We start from the raw sequence: 18,276 nt of genomic DNA, 5'->3' as shown, positions 1-18,276 counted from the left end.
GGCTGATGCCACTGCATCCCCACCTCCCCAGCCAGCCCACAACTCTGTCTGATGATGACAACCAATGGAGGCAGAATTCAGAATGCCCAGATCTTGAAGAGGAGGCAAGAATGACCTTTTCACTCTGGATGTGCTCTCCACAAGTGCCCTTAATCCAAAACAGAGCTGCTGAAGCCTAAGACTTATTATGCCATTAAAACAAGCATAGGCAGATGGTATTTAGTGCACTGGCACTAAATGCTGCTAATTGCTAATGTAGTAGCATTGCTAATCCCTAATCTTGTTTCTGAGTGGGAAAGACTTGACCCAAGACCCCATTTGCCATCCCTGCTTCTGTGATTAGGGCTTATCAAACCCACAATGCCAAAGCTTGGGATCCTATGAAATGCCTTAATGCTCTACTTGGGTCAGCTAAAGGACTGGGAAATCAGAGGTCAATGCTATCAATGAAAGCAGAGCAAGGGCTTTGCAGTGCTGGTCAGAAAAACTTTGCTGCCCATAAATATGTGCCTTAACTACAGAAGCATTCAAGATTTTAGCCATACAAACTATCTAAAGTAGAATACTGCAAATTCACTTTTCCCTTTGTGCAAATGCTCTTAGCAGTGTTCTAGAACTTTTCTTCTTGCAAAAGTAATAAACATAGCACATGATCAAAATCTCAGAAGAGGAGCTGCTGGATTATTCACGTGACATAATTCCCCCCATAAATATAATCTTGAATTTACATTGGGTTTTTTTTTTTACTTTTTCTACTTTAATTGAAAGATTGTTCCAGAAAGTCATTATATCTAATATTTTCATTATTAAGCATTTATTAATTAAATAAAGTTAATTAATAATATTTAATAGGAAATATCTAAATTTCTAGACAACATTTATTCATGGCCAATTTATGCCTATTTACTCTTACATCAGCATTTACCTTCACTTTGAATGCCTTGATTTTATCTCCCTATTTTCCTGGATCACATCACATCTCTTCCCTGGCTTTGTTTGGGTGAGGTTTGGTGAGCCAAAGCCTTGCAGAGCCTCAGACTGTTTTGTTTTGGGGTTTATTAATTTATCTGGTCTCATGCCTGGCACCACCACCTTTCCTTGCTCTTCATACTGTACCCCTATCCTTTGTGCTGTATCCCTATCCATATCTGGATAGGGTTTTTGGGTTTTTCCCCTGCTCTTCCAGCTCTAACTTCCCTCAATTGTTTCCTGCCTTCCTTTTGCTTACACGACGGACTCCACTCCTAGGTCTCACTTCATTTCCTACTCATCCAGGTTCCAGATTTCCTTTATGAATCCCCTGCTCCTGTGCATGCAATGGAAGCACAGATGCATTCCCCAGCACCACACCTGATGTTCACTGGAAGCAGCGGCATGGTGAGGAGAACTCAGCAGGGACACACCACTCCTGCCATATGTCACAGCTACAGGTGGAAGCATTCGTGCCCCTGGATCCCATCCCACCTTTTGCAAGGCCGGAGCCACGACAACAGCAGCTCCTTTAGGTGACAGCACAAGTTCTGGGAGGTGAGGTCTCGAGCTCGGGTTTGGTTCAGCAGCCCAGGGAAAGCCCCTTGACACCAGGAGGCAACAGAACAGCTCAGCCAGTGCTCTGTGTGGCCCCTGGGCTGGGGAGGGAGAGGTGCCTCTCTGAGCACACCCCTGAGCAGAAGCTGTGGCCACAAAGCAAACTGAGCACGACTGGCTCCACACTCACCCTCGCAGTGAAGTCCACGGCAGCACCCCGATTCAACAGCAATGTGGCTACATTGATATTCCCATAGTGAGCAGCTATGTGCAGGGGAGTGAACCCACTCTGCAAAATAAACAAAACAAGACACAACCAATAGATACTTTAAAAAAATATAGCACTGGCACTCCACAATTGATGGCACATCACTGACAAAAGCTAGTAACAGGAGCCTGCTGCAAGTCACCACTCCAATTCTGTACTAGTTTTCACTCACTGATGTTTATTTATAGTATTTCAGAGAATCTAAATAAAATCACCTTGCTAGGCAGGAGGGAAAAAAATTAACATAATTATTCTAGAAGAAAAGAAGTTGAATGAAACTTTCAGTTATTCCAGGAAAACAGCAGCAAAACATTTGAGTATTAAAGCAATGATCTGACTTTTATGAGAAATTAGCTTCTAACTAGAAAAATATCGTTATTGGTATTATGTCAATCTTGCAAGTTAAATCTCTTAAAGATTCTTTGCAGAAGTTCAAATACAAGTCATTTAATGGTATTTGCTAACTGGTTTTTGTAAATTCCAAGTAGATGCAAATGAAAATAACATCAAAGACTATTTTAAATTATTAATATGGGTTTTTTTTCCAAGGGTTAGCACCATAAGGACCAGTCTCCCACTGCGGGCAATCACACTGGGTTATGTTCAGACACCATGAGTTACCACCCTAATTAAAAGACGTCTTACTGATAAAATTACTTCAACTGATTTTCATATTTAAGTAGTTTTACTTCCTTTTAAAATAATGCTAAAACATGCAGCAATTCCATCAGTCCTGCAAAGTATGAAACCTTATGGGAACTAGATGCATTTCTAAATTGTTAGCAAGCCATGCTAGCTGCCACTGCCTTGCTTTGGGAGTTTTTGCAGCTGTAAAACCACTCTCAGATCATTCTATTTGCTGACACCATCAAGGTAAGTGTCATGCAGAAGCCTAGAATCAGACCTGGATGCACAACATGACAGGGTTGTCTGCAGCTCTTAGAACATCTGATAAATGTATGCTCCATGAGAATCCCTGAAAACTCCATCTCTCGTAATACAGCCCTTTTATGATAGCAGTTAAGTTCCCAAGAATGGTTCACTCTTACTTTTAAACTCTAGTTCCAGCTGCAGAGAGCCCTGGTCTCTAAACTACAGTCTTCTCTAGCACATGCTACTTCATTTCATCTAAAGCAGGTGTCTATCCTAAAATATGCGATGCAGACAGGAGGGAGAAATGATGCAGCAGCACTAAGTCATGGAGGAGTGATGATGCATAGATATATTTATATATACCTCTGTTGTTCTATTCACCATCATCTAGGTTAACACATTGGGAAGCAAAGAGGGGGAAAAAATGCACGGTTAGTCCACCACCGGTGACATGGGTGCGGAAAGCTTCATGATGGCTGTGGGGCACGGCAGCTCGGGGGGCAGCACGCCCGGCACACACGGGAAGCTCCACAGGGTGGAAGCAGAACCAGCGAGTACTTTAAGTGCTAATTGTACTTTGAGTGCTAATGGTTACATGTTTACCCAAGTTCTCCAAGAAGCAATTGCACAGACAGCTGATCGAGCGGCAACTGTGCAGTACCTACGGCTCACCACTGCTTGCAGGAGTGGCTTTCATTCCCGAGATAATAATTCAAATAATATTTTGTTTATTATTTTCCATTTGCAAGGTTGCTACCAGAGGAATTAACCCTGATTTAAACAGAAGGGGAACGGGGGAGAAAGAGGCAAAGGAGGCAAATCAAACGTTATCCTTTATCGGGTGTTAGAGGAGAAAGTTCTGTGTAACTGCAGCCAAACAGATCACACCGAGGGAGATCTCCCCTGGCTGTGGCCAGCACCTGAGAGCACCAAAGCCCCTTGCTTCTCCCAACTGACCTTTGACTCCACGTCGGCGTTGTGGTCGTTCTGCAGGAGCAGAGCCGCCGCCTTGGTGTCGTCCTTGCGTGCCGCGATGTGCAGGGCGGGCAGGCGGACCTTCCCCTTGGTGTCATTCTCCAGCAGCAGGGAAACCACCTGGTCATGGCCTTGCTGCAAAGCTACTGCCAGAGGTGTGAAACCATCCTGCAACAAACAACGGGCACCGTCAAGGCGTGCTCCAAACCCTCCATGGGGGGGGAAGGGGGAGCCAAGAGATCTCAGCCTTACGAACAGACATGGGCCAAATTCAACCCAGTGTAACACAGTGCAAGTTAAAGTACCCTGCCATGACTCTGGAATTGGAGCAAAGTGCTGGTGAACAAGATTCCAAATACCCAAAACACCTTTCTGGCACTCCAGACACAACATAAAATTGTCAGACGCAAATGACTGAGACTCAAGGAAAAAAGTGTGAAATTACTCACAAATTCACAGTTAATTATACAGATACATATTTATGTGCTTAATTATATAAAAAGGTATAAAAAGCTGGAATATTAAAATTGCAATTTCTAATGATGTCTCAGTAGTAAATTATAATAAATTCCTGACAGATTATAATCTACATTTTTATGATTATTTTAAAAAAGCCAAACAACTAAACAAACAAAAACAAACAAAACAAAAGCTCTATCCTCTAACATAATATATATGTACATTTAAAATAATATAATTGATCAAGAATGCCACATTCTCTGAATGTAGTGCTGTTCTACTACAATTTCCCTTTATGAAAATTTATATAATTTGATAGACAATCCTTTTAAAAAAAAAAAGTTGTTTCTTTTCCCATTTGGTAATAACCAAAATAGTGTAGAATAAAAAACCTGAAAAACAGAAGGTATTTATTTAACAGATTTTTGAGCAGATTCCTCAAACACATAAATGTACAGTCTTGGATTTATAGCTTTATACATTAATTTTATGTTATGGATTCTTAGAAAACTAAAGAATGAAGGAGTGGTCATTTACATTGTGCTCTGTCCCAAATATCTGTCACTGCAACCCAGGAGCACATCCAGCTTTGCCCAAAATAATACCCATAAATCACTCAAAAAATCACAAAGGCAAACTGCTTTGGATATTTATTTATTCAGTTTGTCTACCAATGAATATATCCAAAACCTGTATTACCAAACCTCATTGCATCTTAGCAAGAAAACAGATATTTTCACTTTTCAACTACTGCTATCATGGTGAAACTGTGTAACTGTGAAATAAAAGTGAAGTAATGACAGAGGAAGAAGTAGATCCTCAGTCTATATCAGCAGTGCAGAGTTGAAGTGTTAATTTTTTAACCTTTGGAATGAAAAGTAATGTTTTCAAAATGGAATTTCTCCCTCTAGCTTCAAAACCAAGAACACCTCAATCAAGGATGAGAAAAACAGGAGGGGTCCTGAAAAGGAGAGCTTTATCAAAATTTTTGAGGGGAAGAAAATCCAAAAAAAAAACCACTTATATTCCTGGGACCTAACAAGCAATTTCCACCACACCCTCCCCACCTCCTGAGGAGTTTCATGCTCGTTTCACCAGGTTTCCCTGCTGCCTGCAGCTCCCCATCCTCCAGCAGCAGGGGCAGGCATGGGCAGCAGTGCTGGGGTCAAGCAGCCACAGGGCCACGGGGTGTGAAAGACGCTTGGCAGCCCTGAGCGCCAAAACCCTCCCTGAGCATCCCCAGAGAGGGCTCTGGCAATACTGCTCTGCTGTACAGGCAGAAATGGGGGCTCTTGCCTGCAGAAAACCTGGAGGCCTTGGCTCCCTGCTCTCTTTACACATCCCAAAATTCAGCCACCGCACAGAAAAGTGGTGTAGACACCCACAACATCTTTTCTTCTAAGGAAACAGAACCAATTATTTCCTTTAATTAGATTAAACCACCATGATTAAATACTTGCTTCTAAAGAGTATTTAGCTAAGTGGCAATCCTTTAGTTACAAAAGTTCTTGCACTTAAAATGATAGAGAGAAATCAGATTTTTAAGAAAACTTGGACCAAGAGAAAATAAGAAAGAACCCATAAGAGCAACTATCTCAAACAAGGAGGCAATAAAGGTGCTACTGTTTTGTATTCTGCTATCTTCAAATAAATTCTCCATAGATAAAATTAGATTGAATCTTATCATCAAGCTGAGATGGAAAAAAGCTCAACCTGAACTGACATACAGTGTTCAAAGGAAAAACAACACCAAACAAAAAATAGTCAAAAACCCCTTCAAAATTTTTTCTAAAATCTCTTTTCAGAAAATCATATCGTGGTAAGTGACAATTTTTGACTAATTTTTCAGATGTAACATATTTTATTTTGGTATTTCTTGACTCTCATATCCTTGAGCATTTCCAGGAAGTGGTTCTGATGCACACTTCAAGTTATAACTAACTTTAGTGATTTTGGAAACACTGTTTTGATCCATTAGCAATTCATTTTTCACAGTGGAATAGGGAATAAGATTTCCTTTCTATACCATTATACAGTGATACTATCAAGTATAGGTCGCAATAAACTAATTGTGCATTTCAATTTTTTCAAAAACTGGGTATTTTTCAAATAAGCATTATTTCCTTCATGGAAGCAGTGCTAGTAGAGCAATTGGAATTCAATAAATACTAAAGAAAGCACATACTGAAATACCTTTCTACAGTTTGGTAGGAAAATCTTGGTAATAAGTCAACTGAAAATTCACCAGATTCAACATCTTTCTCAATGCCATACATTTACAACTATTAATATATTTGTTATTTATTTTCCTCACAGGTTGCCTTTTGAGTTAGAATTAATTTTGTATTGGACTTAGCATTGCTTTTTAAAGAAAGAAATAGGAAGTGTTCTAGAAAGATCACAGAACACCTTCAAGGATGGATCCTGCATCTTTCTGTCAGCTTGAAGTTCTCCCTGCAGCACCAGTGGGGTAACTGGATGCCACAGAGAGGGCACCACCATGATAATGAGGCACTTCAGGAAATGCCCAAGATCCAGATAACCCTGGGTTTTCTCTGATATCCCAGGGCTGGACCAAAGCACATGTGAACAATTGTTCTTGCCTTATGGCTGCCACCCTTCTCATTGCTCACTATTTTTAATAAAATCTCAGAGAACTATTATATTATAGACACAGCTTCCCTGTGTGAGCATTTAACCTGAAAGATTAGCAGTTATGACTAAGAACACATCTATATTTAGAACTGTCTCTAGTTAAAGTAATTTTTTTTTATTTTAGAAATGGCAAGAGACAGTTTAAATTGCTGAAAAGCCCATAACTCTATTCATTAGCACACTTCACAGAGACAGCTTTTTATTCGTCTTTAATTTTGTATTTAAAAGACTAGTTTGATATAAGCTGGCAGAAATCACTGCTGAAACACATTTTGCTTTGTTCATAAAGTGTCAAATTCAAACTTTTACCTCTGTGGCAAGACTTTGACTGGCACCATTGTCAAGAAGAAACTTAACAACCTCCAGGTGGTTTTCTTGGGCTGCCATGTACAATGGAGTGAAGCCATTCTGAAATACAGAACAAGAGTGTAAACACCTCACAAACATTTTATACATGAAATAGATCTGCAAAATGAGGGAAGATTAGGTGAAAAGTGAAAAAACTCTTTGCTCACAGATGATTTAATGGCATGATCTACACTGGCTTAAGTGAAGATGGGAGAAGGGCAATATTATTTAAAAGGATACAGAAGAATTTTTCAGCTGACCAGCTACAATTCCGACAGCTAAGTGAGAATAATTCCTTTCACATATGTTGAGAAGTTAAGATAAAAATCAATCTGGACAGATGATTTGGTGGCAATGAGTTATGATTCCTGATAAATACAGCTACAGCACTGGAAATTCAAAACAGGACAGGGAAATACAATACAAGTCTGTGGCAAAAGCAAGAGCAGTGACTCCTCAGAGTAATTGTCTTTTTTTTCCTCTTCTTTCCATTAGCTTTGACTTCCCTTTCACTTGTGCCAGCTACTTCTGCTTTCCATCTCCTCAAAGAGCTGCCTTCTGAGCACACTCTGCTTCTGGGCACTGAGCTACTTCATATTCCAGGCACCGGGAGCTGTGAGGATCATTGCTGCTCAGCAGTTTGAGACAGAGGTCTATCAGTGTTTCTGAACACATTAGAGCATCTCTCAAATTATGCTTAAGTGACTGATTTCAATCAATGCAATGCAAGTATCAGAGTGTGCAGAGCTTAACTCGTTCTTTGGAGAATGCCTTTGTCTTACAGTCAATAATTTTGTCTTTGCTTTAACTGTAAAGAGCCTGTGAGAAACTGAATTTTTTGGGATTAATATGAAGGCAATGCATTTTTTACCTTTTGTTCTAAGAAATTCTGAACAAAACAGTTACAGTTACACAGGTCACTGGCCTAGATTTTGCAGAAAACCAATGGGGCTGAAAAGAGATGAGCTAAGTTTGCCCGTATGTTTACATCAAAGGAAAACCATCTACATTCTGGCAGACCCATGGCAGTGAGATTGGGCTGAGCTGCAGGGGAGCAGCTGAGGGACACCTGATTGTCCCAGCAGTGGACAGAGGGGCAGGGCACACGTCCAGCACCCAGCACAGGGGACCTGAGGCCAAGCTTGTGGCAGCAGGGACACACATGAGGTCACAGCAAAGGACATCTGGGGACAAAATGGATGTTGGACCCAAGAGGAACTTCAGCAGCAGCAAGGCACCCAGCAGCTGTGAAGCCACATGTTTGCAAGGCCGGCACAGGTGGCAGGGCCTGCTGCTGCTCCAGAATTTGGTATTTTGGTCTCTGTGCAGGCAGGCACTGCTACAAGCACAGCGCTGAAGGGCTCACAGAGCCCAAGCACAAAGTTAGAAATGTGTGTAATGTACTCTCCAGAACAGAGGTTCAACAGTTCAGTCACCATACAGTCAAAATTATACTTAATTAAAAACCAGAGAAGCCAGAAAGCACTTGCTAAGGTACCTCCTATGTCACACTACAAGTTATTACAGTGAACAGCAGTCTGGGATTGAGTCTGGTATTCTATCATTTCATGGCCTATTCTACATCTATTTACTAACTCAGCTGGAAACAAAGATTAATTTTTTAGTTTCAAACATTTGCAATTAGGAAGCAGGAAACTCTACCTAAAAGCTTTGTGAAATAATTAATAGGCAAAAATTCTCAAAACCAAGTATTATTAGCATTTGGAGGCAGAGCAGAACCTTTCCTCATATGTTAAGTTTTTGTAAGGTTTTAAATATCTTTCCACCCCACACTTTACACCTGTTTCTTTCTTTAAAAAGGGGGCTGGAATTGCCAGACAGCCACAAACCTGAAAAAAAACATTTTGTCTTGAATAGTAATAAATAGCCCTTAGAAAAGGTGTTAAATTTTGCCCCAGCACAAATTTCTGGTTTGCTTTTTGGCTTTTTTACAGACAGCAAGATTTGGTTAGAGAAGGCCTAACACTGGAACTGTCAGCATGGGAGAGCTGTTACCTTCAAGGAAAGAGGAGACAAAGCTCAAGTGGAGCTCAGCACCACAGACCAAGCTGGTCCAGGTTAGTTTGGGGACAGAAACCACCAGTTTGGCACCAGGGACCTCCTCAAAAGCTGAATCCCAGCTGGTATTGGTGTGGAATGGCCAATAGAGGTGTTACATGGGTGCTCCAAGTAAAGACTCCATAGTGGGGTGGGGGAGAAGTAAACCTTTAATTCTGGCATGTTAGCAAAGTAAGAGTAACATGTGGCAAAACCTTAGGGTGTATGGACAATGCAGTTATATAAGATGTTTACAATCTCAGATTATTTTTAGTTTCAGGGATGAATACACAAGTTCTCAAACACAAGCTGAAAAGATCCTGTCAATCCCATCTTAAGTTCTTTAATAGGAAAACCATGGCAAATATTTCTGCTTTGTTTTACTTCTTAACAGCCATGGGAGATTTTACCTAAAAATACTTTGTTGTTGTTTTCTTTAAATTTAAGTTATATGGTTCCTGGAATCAAATAGTGCTGTGTTGAGCTAGTATAAAAGAGTAAGAAAGAAGAACTGAGTAATTTATTTCTTTTCCTCAGGTGAAAAAAACCATGAAATATAGACCACAAATAACTAACATTTTCCAAATAGATCCTGTTAAGTATTTTGTTCCTATTATTTGAAAGACCAATAAAACACCCCAACCTCCTTCTTTAATTTTTAACAAACATTTCTTTTCATGCCCACATCTTTATAATACAGCAAAGTGGTAATCCTGGGCCAGATAAGAAGGCTGTCTCTTCTCTGACACTGCCTGCCAGCCCCTGAGGAGGGAGAGCAGGAGTGGGGCGGCATGCAGGGCACTGCTGGCACACCCACATGGCTTTCAACAATCTGTAGTTCATGCATTTTTCAAGCCAGAGTTTTTCTGTTTTGTTCTACTGCTTTGCTTGTAGCACCAGTGCTGTTTTCTCTCATTTCAAATTCTCTGTAATTGACCTAAACATTTATTCAAAGGACTTGAACCAGACTTACAAACTCTGCATATGCCTACAGTACCTCCCTGTACAGGGAAAGGTGATGGGCTCAGCTAAGCCTGAGACAGTGAATTATGTGAAACAGGATCCCTCTGAATACATTCTCTCCCACTCTCCTGTTCTGGCCTTGTCTCCTCCAGCTCTAACAAGGAGCAGCTCGTAGGGCACTCCTAGGGCACATCTGAGGTTGATCTCGCTGACTATCAACTCTATTTTCAAGAGCTAACATTAACACGGTAAGATCTACCAAACAGATTTGCTAAAATCAGAGTTTCTAAGAGAAAAACAATCCTAGTGTCAGCAGAAGCAAACAGGGGTGTGTGACCTTACCTGAGACTGTGCATTGACATTGGCCCGATTTGTAACCAGCACTTTGACAACTTCTGCTTGTCCGGCGAGGGATGCTATGTGCAGTGCTGTGTTTCCTTTCTGGAATTAGAGACAGGGACACTTGAAAAGAGTACAAAAACTGAGCCTGAATACATAACAATACCATCAAGAACATCTTCCACTTTAGAATACAGTATGAAATACTTCTAATGAGTGTGTTATTCTAGAAGACATGGCATGGACAGAAACCACAACAGGAATCTACAGCTTGTTCAGTAAATCTCCTCCCTAACAATCTGTGACATTTATTATCATCTACTATAATTGTTTCTATTAAGCAATTATTGAGACCTCCCCGCCCCAGCAGTGGAAAATGGGCAATTTCTGCTGCAGCAGTGTGCAATCACAGGGCCAACACCTCGTGCCCAGGCCAGCAGTGTGAACAGGGAACATCCAGATAGGCTTGACTGACCTTTGTGGCTGCATCCACACTGGCACCTCGCTGGATCAGCTCAGAGACAACCTCTACGTGCCCTTCTTTGGAGGCGAGATGGAGAGCGTTCAACCCATTCTGGTTTAAAAAAAAGGGAGGGGAAAAAGAAAAGCAATTAGAAGGATTACCAAGTGTTTTCCAGCTTACCAAGCATAGGAGGAAACAAGTTATTACCACCCCACTGAAAAGACTGCTTACAAAAACTAGACTTAGTTAAACTTCACAAGAATTAGATTATAAGGACAGAGTAAGAATTAAATCAAGATATTCTGGCTCTGGGGTCTCAAATTCTGTGTGCTGTTCCATGATCTAATGCAATACAAATGGAATGAAAGATAAGGTAGAGATAAGGTAGCACATTCCCCAAGTGCAAGTGAAACGGTGTCTGGGTAAAGGGTTTAAAACAAACAAAAAAATTTAGATAAGATATGTAAACGTGGTTCATCAAAAAACATGTAAATTATCTTTGACATGAAGTGCAAATATAATGAGAGATCTGAGAAACAGCAAGAAAGGTATTTATCCAGAAAATTTGACCAAAATATTCTTGAACCTGATTTGAGATGTTGATGTCCACTCCATTTTTCAGGTAGTCAAGAGCCTTTTCCAAGTTGCCAGCTCGAGCTGCTCTCAGGTAACTTGCATTTGTGTCAGACTGCAAGAAAAAGGAGAAGTCCCATGAGAAATCACGGCACGGTATAAAAACACATTTCAGCGGCAAAGAAATTATTAATGACACAGCACATTGTACATCCACTTAACTAGACAGGAAAGGATCCCAAACCACCTTGTGAAATGTGGGTCAAACCCCGAGCAGGCAGCAGCAGGCTTGGCTCCACACATGACCATGAATTATGGAGCAGAGTCTCACACGCAAGGCCAGCAGCCAGGGGCACATCTGGCACCCCGAGTGGCACACAGCCATGGGGAACCAGCCTCAGGAGTGGGCTGCAGGGAAACCAACCACGCTGCCCTTTCCCAAGGTGCCACACCACTTCTAATGGCCAAGCAGAACCAACCCAACCGGTACTGTGAGAACTAATCTGAGAGATTAAAAAAAAAAATTCAAAACATTCAACCTTGGAGGATTGGATTGGTAGGATTAAAAACCTCATGGTTCTACAAATGAATGTATTATAAAATTTCAGCTCTGCTAACATTTTGGTTTATTTTCTCTATTCTCCTTCATTTTATGGCACATTTTATTGACAATACCTGTTCACTTTCGGTGAAGAAGCCAGAAATTTCTAGGTACAGTGTCATTATACAAACTGCATTTTCCTTTGTTTCATACCTTGCATTAAAGATAGTTACACAAATTTACTTTATGATGACTTCAGCTTGAATATAAGGACAGCAGAAATGTTGGTTAAGGCATGACAGAATCACTGAGAGGAAGTCCCATCCCCAGAGGGTTTTAACAAGTTATGCAAATATCCAGGGAGGACAGTTTAGATAATGCTGATCCTGCCTCGGAGCAAATGCAATGAACTGGGTTAGCTTTCAAGAGGGACAAATCACACAACCTTTGATTTTATCTGTGCCACAGCTTTCCCTGGCAACTTGGGCAGTCAACATATTTTTTGTGCCCTCTTCTAGACTGGTAAAGCAGGAGTTGTCTGGGTTCTTTCCCTCTCAGCACCATTTCATCCCAGGCTTACATCAGTGCAGCTACGAGTGCATTGAGAAGTTTTCTGTTGCTCAAATAATTTCCTTTTTTTTTTTAAATATCGAATTTCTGGATTTGCCATAGAGTTTTCTCCTCTCCTGTCAACACAGCCACTGCAAGCTGGATGTTGTGCTCAAGAATTGCTCCAAGCCCATCAGAAGCCTCCTTCACACACAGGATGAAGCAGTCTTGGGCATGACGACAGCAAAATGCTAAGTGGGTAGGAAATCTGCTTTTCTCCTTGTACCCATACAAGCTACAAGACTATTTTACTGGTACGGCCAATAAAACAAGCTCTCCCCTCTAAGAAGAAAGCCATTACTTATGAACTCCTCATTTTCTCCCGAGTTTTGCACACTTTGCATTCCACTTTGCAGTGATAAGTCACCAGCTTACAGCCTTCCCTGCTCTTTATCATTCTTTTCCAAGCATGCCACGCTGATCCTTACAAACCAGCTTCTGCAATGTCCTTCCAACAGTACAGCCCCCAAATACTGGTGTTCAGTCAGGCTTTCTCAAAAATAAGGTGCCCTTGCAAAGTAAACAGTCATAACTGTAAAGACCATGGGCAAGAAAAGCTGCCTTGAGAGCTGCTTTCATTTGGGAGATCATCTGAGTTGTGCAATGCAGATTATTACAGGAGACAGGTCATATTCTCAGTGCTTAGCAACAGCAGTCACTGGGGTAAAAAAACAGGTCAGCATTTTATCAGAATTACTAAAGGTAGGAGGGAGGACTCAATAGAGCGGGAGCCTCTTTGTCAGAGGGCAATGGCATCCCTGTTTGGCACAGTCAGCAGGGGGACTAGAATTAACATCAGCTGTTTACAGCTGCTCTGGGTGGGGAGGGGAAAATCAGATTCCAGCAGGCAGGCGCAGGAATACAGCCAGGCAAGGAGCACTGCTCCTCTGCAGGCACGTCCCAGCCTATTTGCTCAAACAAAATGGAGGGGGAGAGGCAGAAGCAGCAATAAATATTTGATAATCACATTAATCTCTAACTGCAATTTCACTGTGGAGGGAGAGCAATGCCTGTGTCTCTTACGGACTTGGGCATGACTTTTGGGTTTAGGGGTTCTGAAGACTTAACAGCTGTTACTAACACTAACAGGAGGAAGGATAAAGTTCAGGTCACAGTCCCAGCCTGAGGCCATATAAAAGTGTCTCAAACCAAACTATCTCTCAAACCAAATCCACTCCTGGAATCCCTCAAGCCAACAGCACGTCCTCCTTTGCCAGTCATCCCTCAAAACTCACTCCATAGCAGCCACAAGCGTCCAGCCACACCGGCAGCCAGGCTGCCATCCCTCAGTGGGGCTGGTGAGGTGTTGGGCCCAGCATCCTGCTCACCTGTCAGCCTGCACCAGTAACCCAGCACTGGTTACTGGTTAACTGTTACTGGTTTCCAGGTACCCGAACGTGACGCGAGCCAATGTGTGCACGCACACGGGCTGCCTCAGCACACAGGGTGTAACACATCTCTGTGCTCTGAGAAAGGGAAAAGCTTTTTTGTCTGGCCTTGGCTGATGCTCCCCAGCCCACAGATGGGGTTAGCTCATCCTTTCTGGGCCACCACGCACAGGAGCTCTGAGATTTGCACAGAGGGAGAACAGACTGAGGGTGTACAATTGTGCAAAGGGAGCCCCTCCATCCATTTCCACCTCGACCATCAGCAGAAACGAGCAGTAACATTAGACAGAAAACAGAGACAACCTTGTTGGAAACCAAAAGCAGTTTCAGCCTCCCTAAAAGCAGCACTGCCAGCTTCCACTTCCCCTATAACTAAGGCATTACTTCAGACCTACCCACACAGAGGAGAGACTTGCAAGCTTTTTTCTGTCTCACAAAATGTCTTGAGTATCCTTATTAAGACATGCCACTTCCAAAACCACAAGAACCAGTAAACACTCTCCATCCAAAAATGTAAGGAATTAATCAAAAACATCAATCCTAAACTTCTACATTTCTGAACCCAAAATTTCCAAACTTTACATTTGTATTTTAAGACTAAATTTGTTGTTTTTCTTTTTTTAATACCTCAGTAGAGTATAAAAATGTTACTTCAATTGGCACTGTTTTGTTTAAAAGAGAGCCTCTTGGAGTCCCTGCTAGAGCCTGTAAATCGCCTCAGTATTACAGACAGAAACAGCACCAGAGCCTAGGCTCATACCAACGGAGGATTTTAAAGATCAAAGAAGTGCAATAATAATGTTAGTAATTATTTATCTGGATTGCCATCATTCCTGGAAGCCCATGTCATAAACTGATAAAGGACTGATATATGAAATGCATTAAAACCACAGTGGGGGAAAAGGATTTTGGGTTTCCAACCATCACCCAGGACACCCATGTGCTCCTGTCTGTGGGCAATTCTTCTCCACGTGCCCAGTCCCACCTTCCACACCAGCTGGCATCTGAAAATAAGAGTCCCACACAGATAGAATAGACATAGACACTCTGTCTACAGGACATTCTGCCATCAGACCTAATAGATTTATCCTTCATTAATTAAACCTCAGCATCCTGAGAAGCATTCTGAATGCTTGCAGCCAGTTCAGATCCCTTTCTCTTTTTCTGTAATCAATCCCATTATGAAATGAAGATGAAAATTTGCTTTTGATACTCCAAGGTCTGGACAAATATCATGAGAACAACAGGCAAGGGACACACACATCAAAGCACCCTGAATCTCTTGCAGTCAGCCACAAAGATTGCAGCCCTTCCTGTGCAGCTCTTCCCTCCTGGGATTCCTGTGGCTGCTACCTTTTCAAACTTTACACACAGATTAAAATTAAAATTTAAGATTTTTACAAATGTTTTAATTCTTGGAGAGACAAACTTCAGGTGCTGTGCACAGCACTGAGCTCTGAAATGGCTATTCAGAGAATATTTAGTAAACAGTGGATTTATGGGAGTACCAGTACTGGTGAATGCATAATACCAAGCTTTTTCTTCACAGATGGTATGACTTCTCTCCTCTCTCCCCATACTTTCTTGGAAGAAAAAGGGACTGCTTCTAGTTTTCAGAAATGTGCAAATGTGCTCAACTGGCTAATGAAGGGAGGTTTTATGCAATGTGTATTTCTTTTAGATCCGTGTATTTCCCTTTAAGATACACTGCTATAAAAAACTCCCTCTCTAACGTACAGCAGGCTGATGAGCTTGCAGACTGCCTGTAGCACACAACAGGTTTTCCAGTCTGGAGCTCATTTTCATCCCAGGGACATCTCAGGAAAGGGCTGAGGCTGGATAAGCTGTGCTGGCAGCAGCACTCCATTTGCCAACCCTTCTTTACCTTATGGTCCCCTAGTCCTGCCACAAGATGAAGGGACCTGGGAACTGTTTCCTCATTTTCAGGAAAAGCTACATGAATTAAAAATATTTCTGTTACAGCAAAGACTAATGCCCAAGCTACTTGGATATTACCTTAAGCCTCCAGAAAATGCTGATGCTGACTCATGCTAGCAAATACATATTCACTCTTTTGCTTTGAGTGCTTCCAGAGAAGTAAGAGATTATTTATCATGGCTACAGAGAAAAAACTATTAGCAAATTTTCACTGACTGTGACCCAGGTTTTCCTGACTGGCTGGCCTGGTTTTCCCATGGCATTAGAGAGGGTCCCTTAAGAAAACAGGGAATCTGTATTATTGAGTGAACCCTCTAAAGTGCAAAGCCATTATTTTTCACATGCACAGGCCTCCTCCCATACTGGTGGTATTTTATTATGCTCATCTCTCTTTGCTTTGTGTTCTGCTTACAGTGGCCTCTTTTTCAGATTAAAAATCCAGTCTTTTTTTCACATTGGGGCAGGGTTTTGTTTTTCACTCCATCTTTAACAGTAGCTGTTGTGAAGGGAAACCCCCAGCAGGTTCCCATTGTGCCAGAGCAGGATGCATTCTGGCTTGAGTCCCAACAAAAAGATGCTAACCATGCCTAACATTTGTTGTGGGGAGAGGCAATGACCTCATTTTAAGGGATGAACTTATGTTACTTCCATTTGGAAATGTGCTCAACAAAGAGAGTCTTTGCAGCAGCATGAGATGACCTGAGGAAATGGATGATAACATTTTTGCTTTTTTTGATAAGGGTGGGCTTATTGCAGCCATTGGCATTTTTTTTTTGCAGAAAGGCTTAACTCTGACAGGCACGAAGCATGATACCAGAAATGAGAGAACTTTGGCATTTCTTAGATTTTGCTCCTATGCTAATTTAGAATTTTCTTCCATGCAAATGTGTTACCCTCACTGGGTAAGCACTGAATTTCTATCCCAAATAAACTACAGTGGACAATTTACAGCAGAACCACGTGAAATAAACCAGTGACATCACTGTCAAGGGCAGCCTCTTCATTCATCCTCCAAGAGGCTCTAATCCCCTGTGTCTCTCTGCTGCTACCTTTTAATGATATCACTATTAAAAATTTTCAATTGTATCCTCTTTATTTGAAAGGGGGCTGATTGCACTGGCTGAATGATGCTCTCTGTGCAAACAAGTACTCACACTTTACATACCATGCTACCATATGTGTTTTCTTCTGATAAGGATGTACCAGCCTGGGGCCCACTGCTATCTGCAGTTGTGCTGTTAATTACCCTCCAGAGACTGCTTTTGGGATCACAGCTCTGAACACAACCTCAGGGCAACAGGAAAAGCTCCACTCCCAGTGCCTGGCAATTCAGAGGATACATCTTTTGTCTAGGGAAGGCCAGCTGTTTTGAATATGATTGCAAAAAGAGAAACAACATAATTACTAATCAAAAACCAAATTAATCCCTCTAATTGTTTGCCCTATCACACAGTTTAATCATCAACTTTTTTTGATCATATTATTGCATTGTGCATGATAAAGCAGCCAAAGATGTGATGCTATTTGTAATGTCCCCACATAAAGGGCTCTATTCCAACTAGGTAACTACAGTATGTTTTCCACAGGTCAAAAACCACACTGATACTAGGCTGTGTGAAACTTTCTTCTTGGTCACACTACTGGGGACTAAACTTTAAATTTATTTTATTTTTAATTGACATTTTATTTCTGAAAAATATGCATGTGAACCCATATTAAATTAGTAAATCAACTGGATTTTCAAAAACTGAGGTTCCATCCCTGTACAGTGCTCAATCTTATCATGCTTGTAGAGAAAAATGAAACATTTCTTGAAAAATCACACACCTAAGGAGTTCAAAACAGAAGTGGAAAATGCATTTTAGATGCAGGTCGTTCCTTCTAGAAATCTTTGGCCAAACTAGGAAAACATTCATGAAAACAAGCCTCTTTCCTTACTACATCACAGGAAGAAGTTCAGGTTTAGTATAAACCATTCTTAAGATGCCTTGGAGCTTTCTCAGAGTCTTGGCAAAATGCTGAATATGCACCCTGTTCCCATGAAAAATGAACCACTTGGAGTGGAAGGTGCTTCCAAAGGACCCAGAGCCTGAGATATCACGGCTGGTACATCCAAGAACATTTCACAGCTTCCAATCAGTAAAAAAGGTGTTTGTGACTGCCCTGAACAGCACAGAGAGGTCTGGAGCACATTGTTTGCTAGCAGTGACAAACACCTGCTTTGGAGCTGTGATGCAGCTTTCTCACTGTGAAAGTTGTTTGTACTTTGTGCATGCAGCCTCCTTCACTCCATCCTGTG

The 18,276-nt window shown here is 41.5% G+C and overlaps 1 protein-coding gene across 33 annotated transcripts in view; it reads right to left on the bottom strand.

Moving 5' to 3' along the window:
- The window catches only part of ANK3 (ankyrin 3), a 342,435-nt gene that overhangs the window by 124,425 nt on the left and 199,734 nt on the right, over window positions 1–18,276 (bottom strand). For all 33 annotated transcript variants that reach the window (XM_074544616.1, XM_074544617.1, XM_074544614.1 and 30 more), the window contains exons 2-7: window positions 11,515–11,616; window positions 10,941–11,039; window positions 10,469–10,567; window positions 7,067–7,165; window positions 3,626–3,811; window positions 1,718–1,816 (exon numbers count right to left, since the gene is read on the bottom strand). In XM_074544616.1, the coding sequence (XP_074400717.1) occupies window positions 1,718–1,816; window positions 3,626–3,811; window positions 7,067–7,165; window positions 10,469–10,567; window positions 10,941–11,039; window positions 11,515–11,616 (684 nt within the window). The remainder of the gene's footprint in view (window positions 1–1,717; window positions 1,817–3,625; window positions 3,812–7,066; window positions 7,166–10,468; window positions 10,568–10,940; window positions 11,040–11,514; window positions 11,617–18,276) is intronic.

Source organism: Zonotrichia albicollis, chromosome 7 (genome assembly GCF_047830755.1).
Source record: "Zonotrichia albicollis isolate bZonAlb1 chromosome 7, bZonAlb1.hap1, whole genome shotgun sequence".
NCBI lineage: Eukaryota > Metazoa > Chordata > Aves > Passeriformes > Passerellidae > Zonotrichia > Zonotrichia albicollis.
The sequence above is the reverse complement of the archived record's forward strand: the minus strand, read 5'-3'. Positions and strand labels throughout refer to the sequence as shown.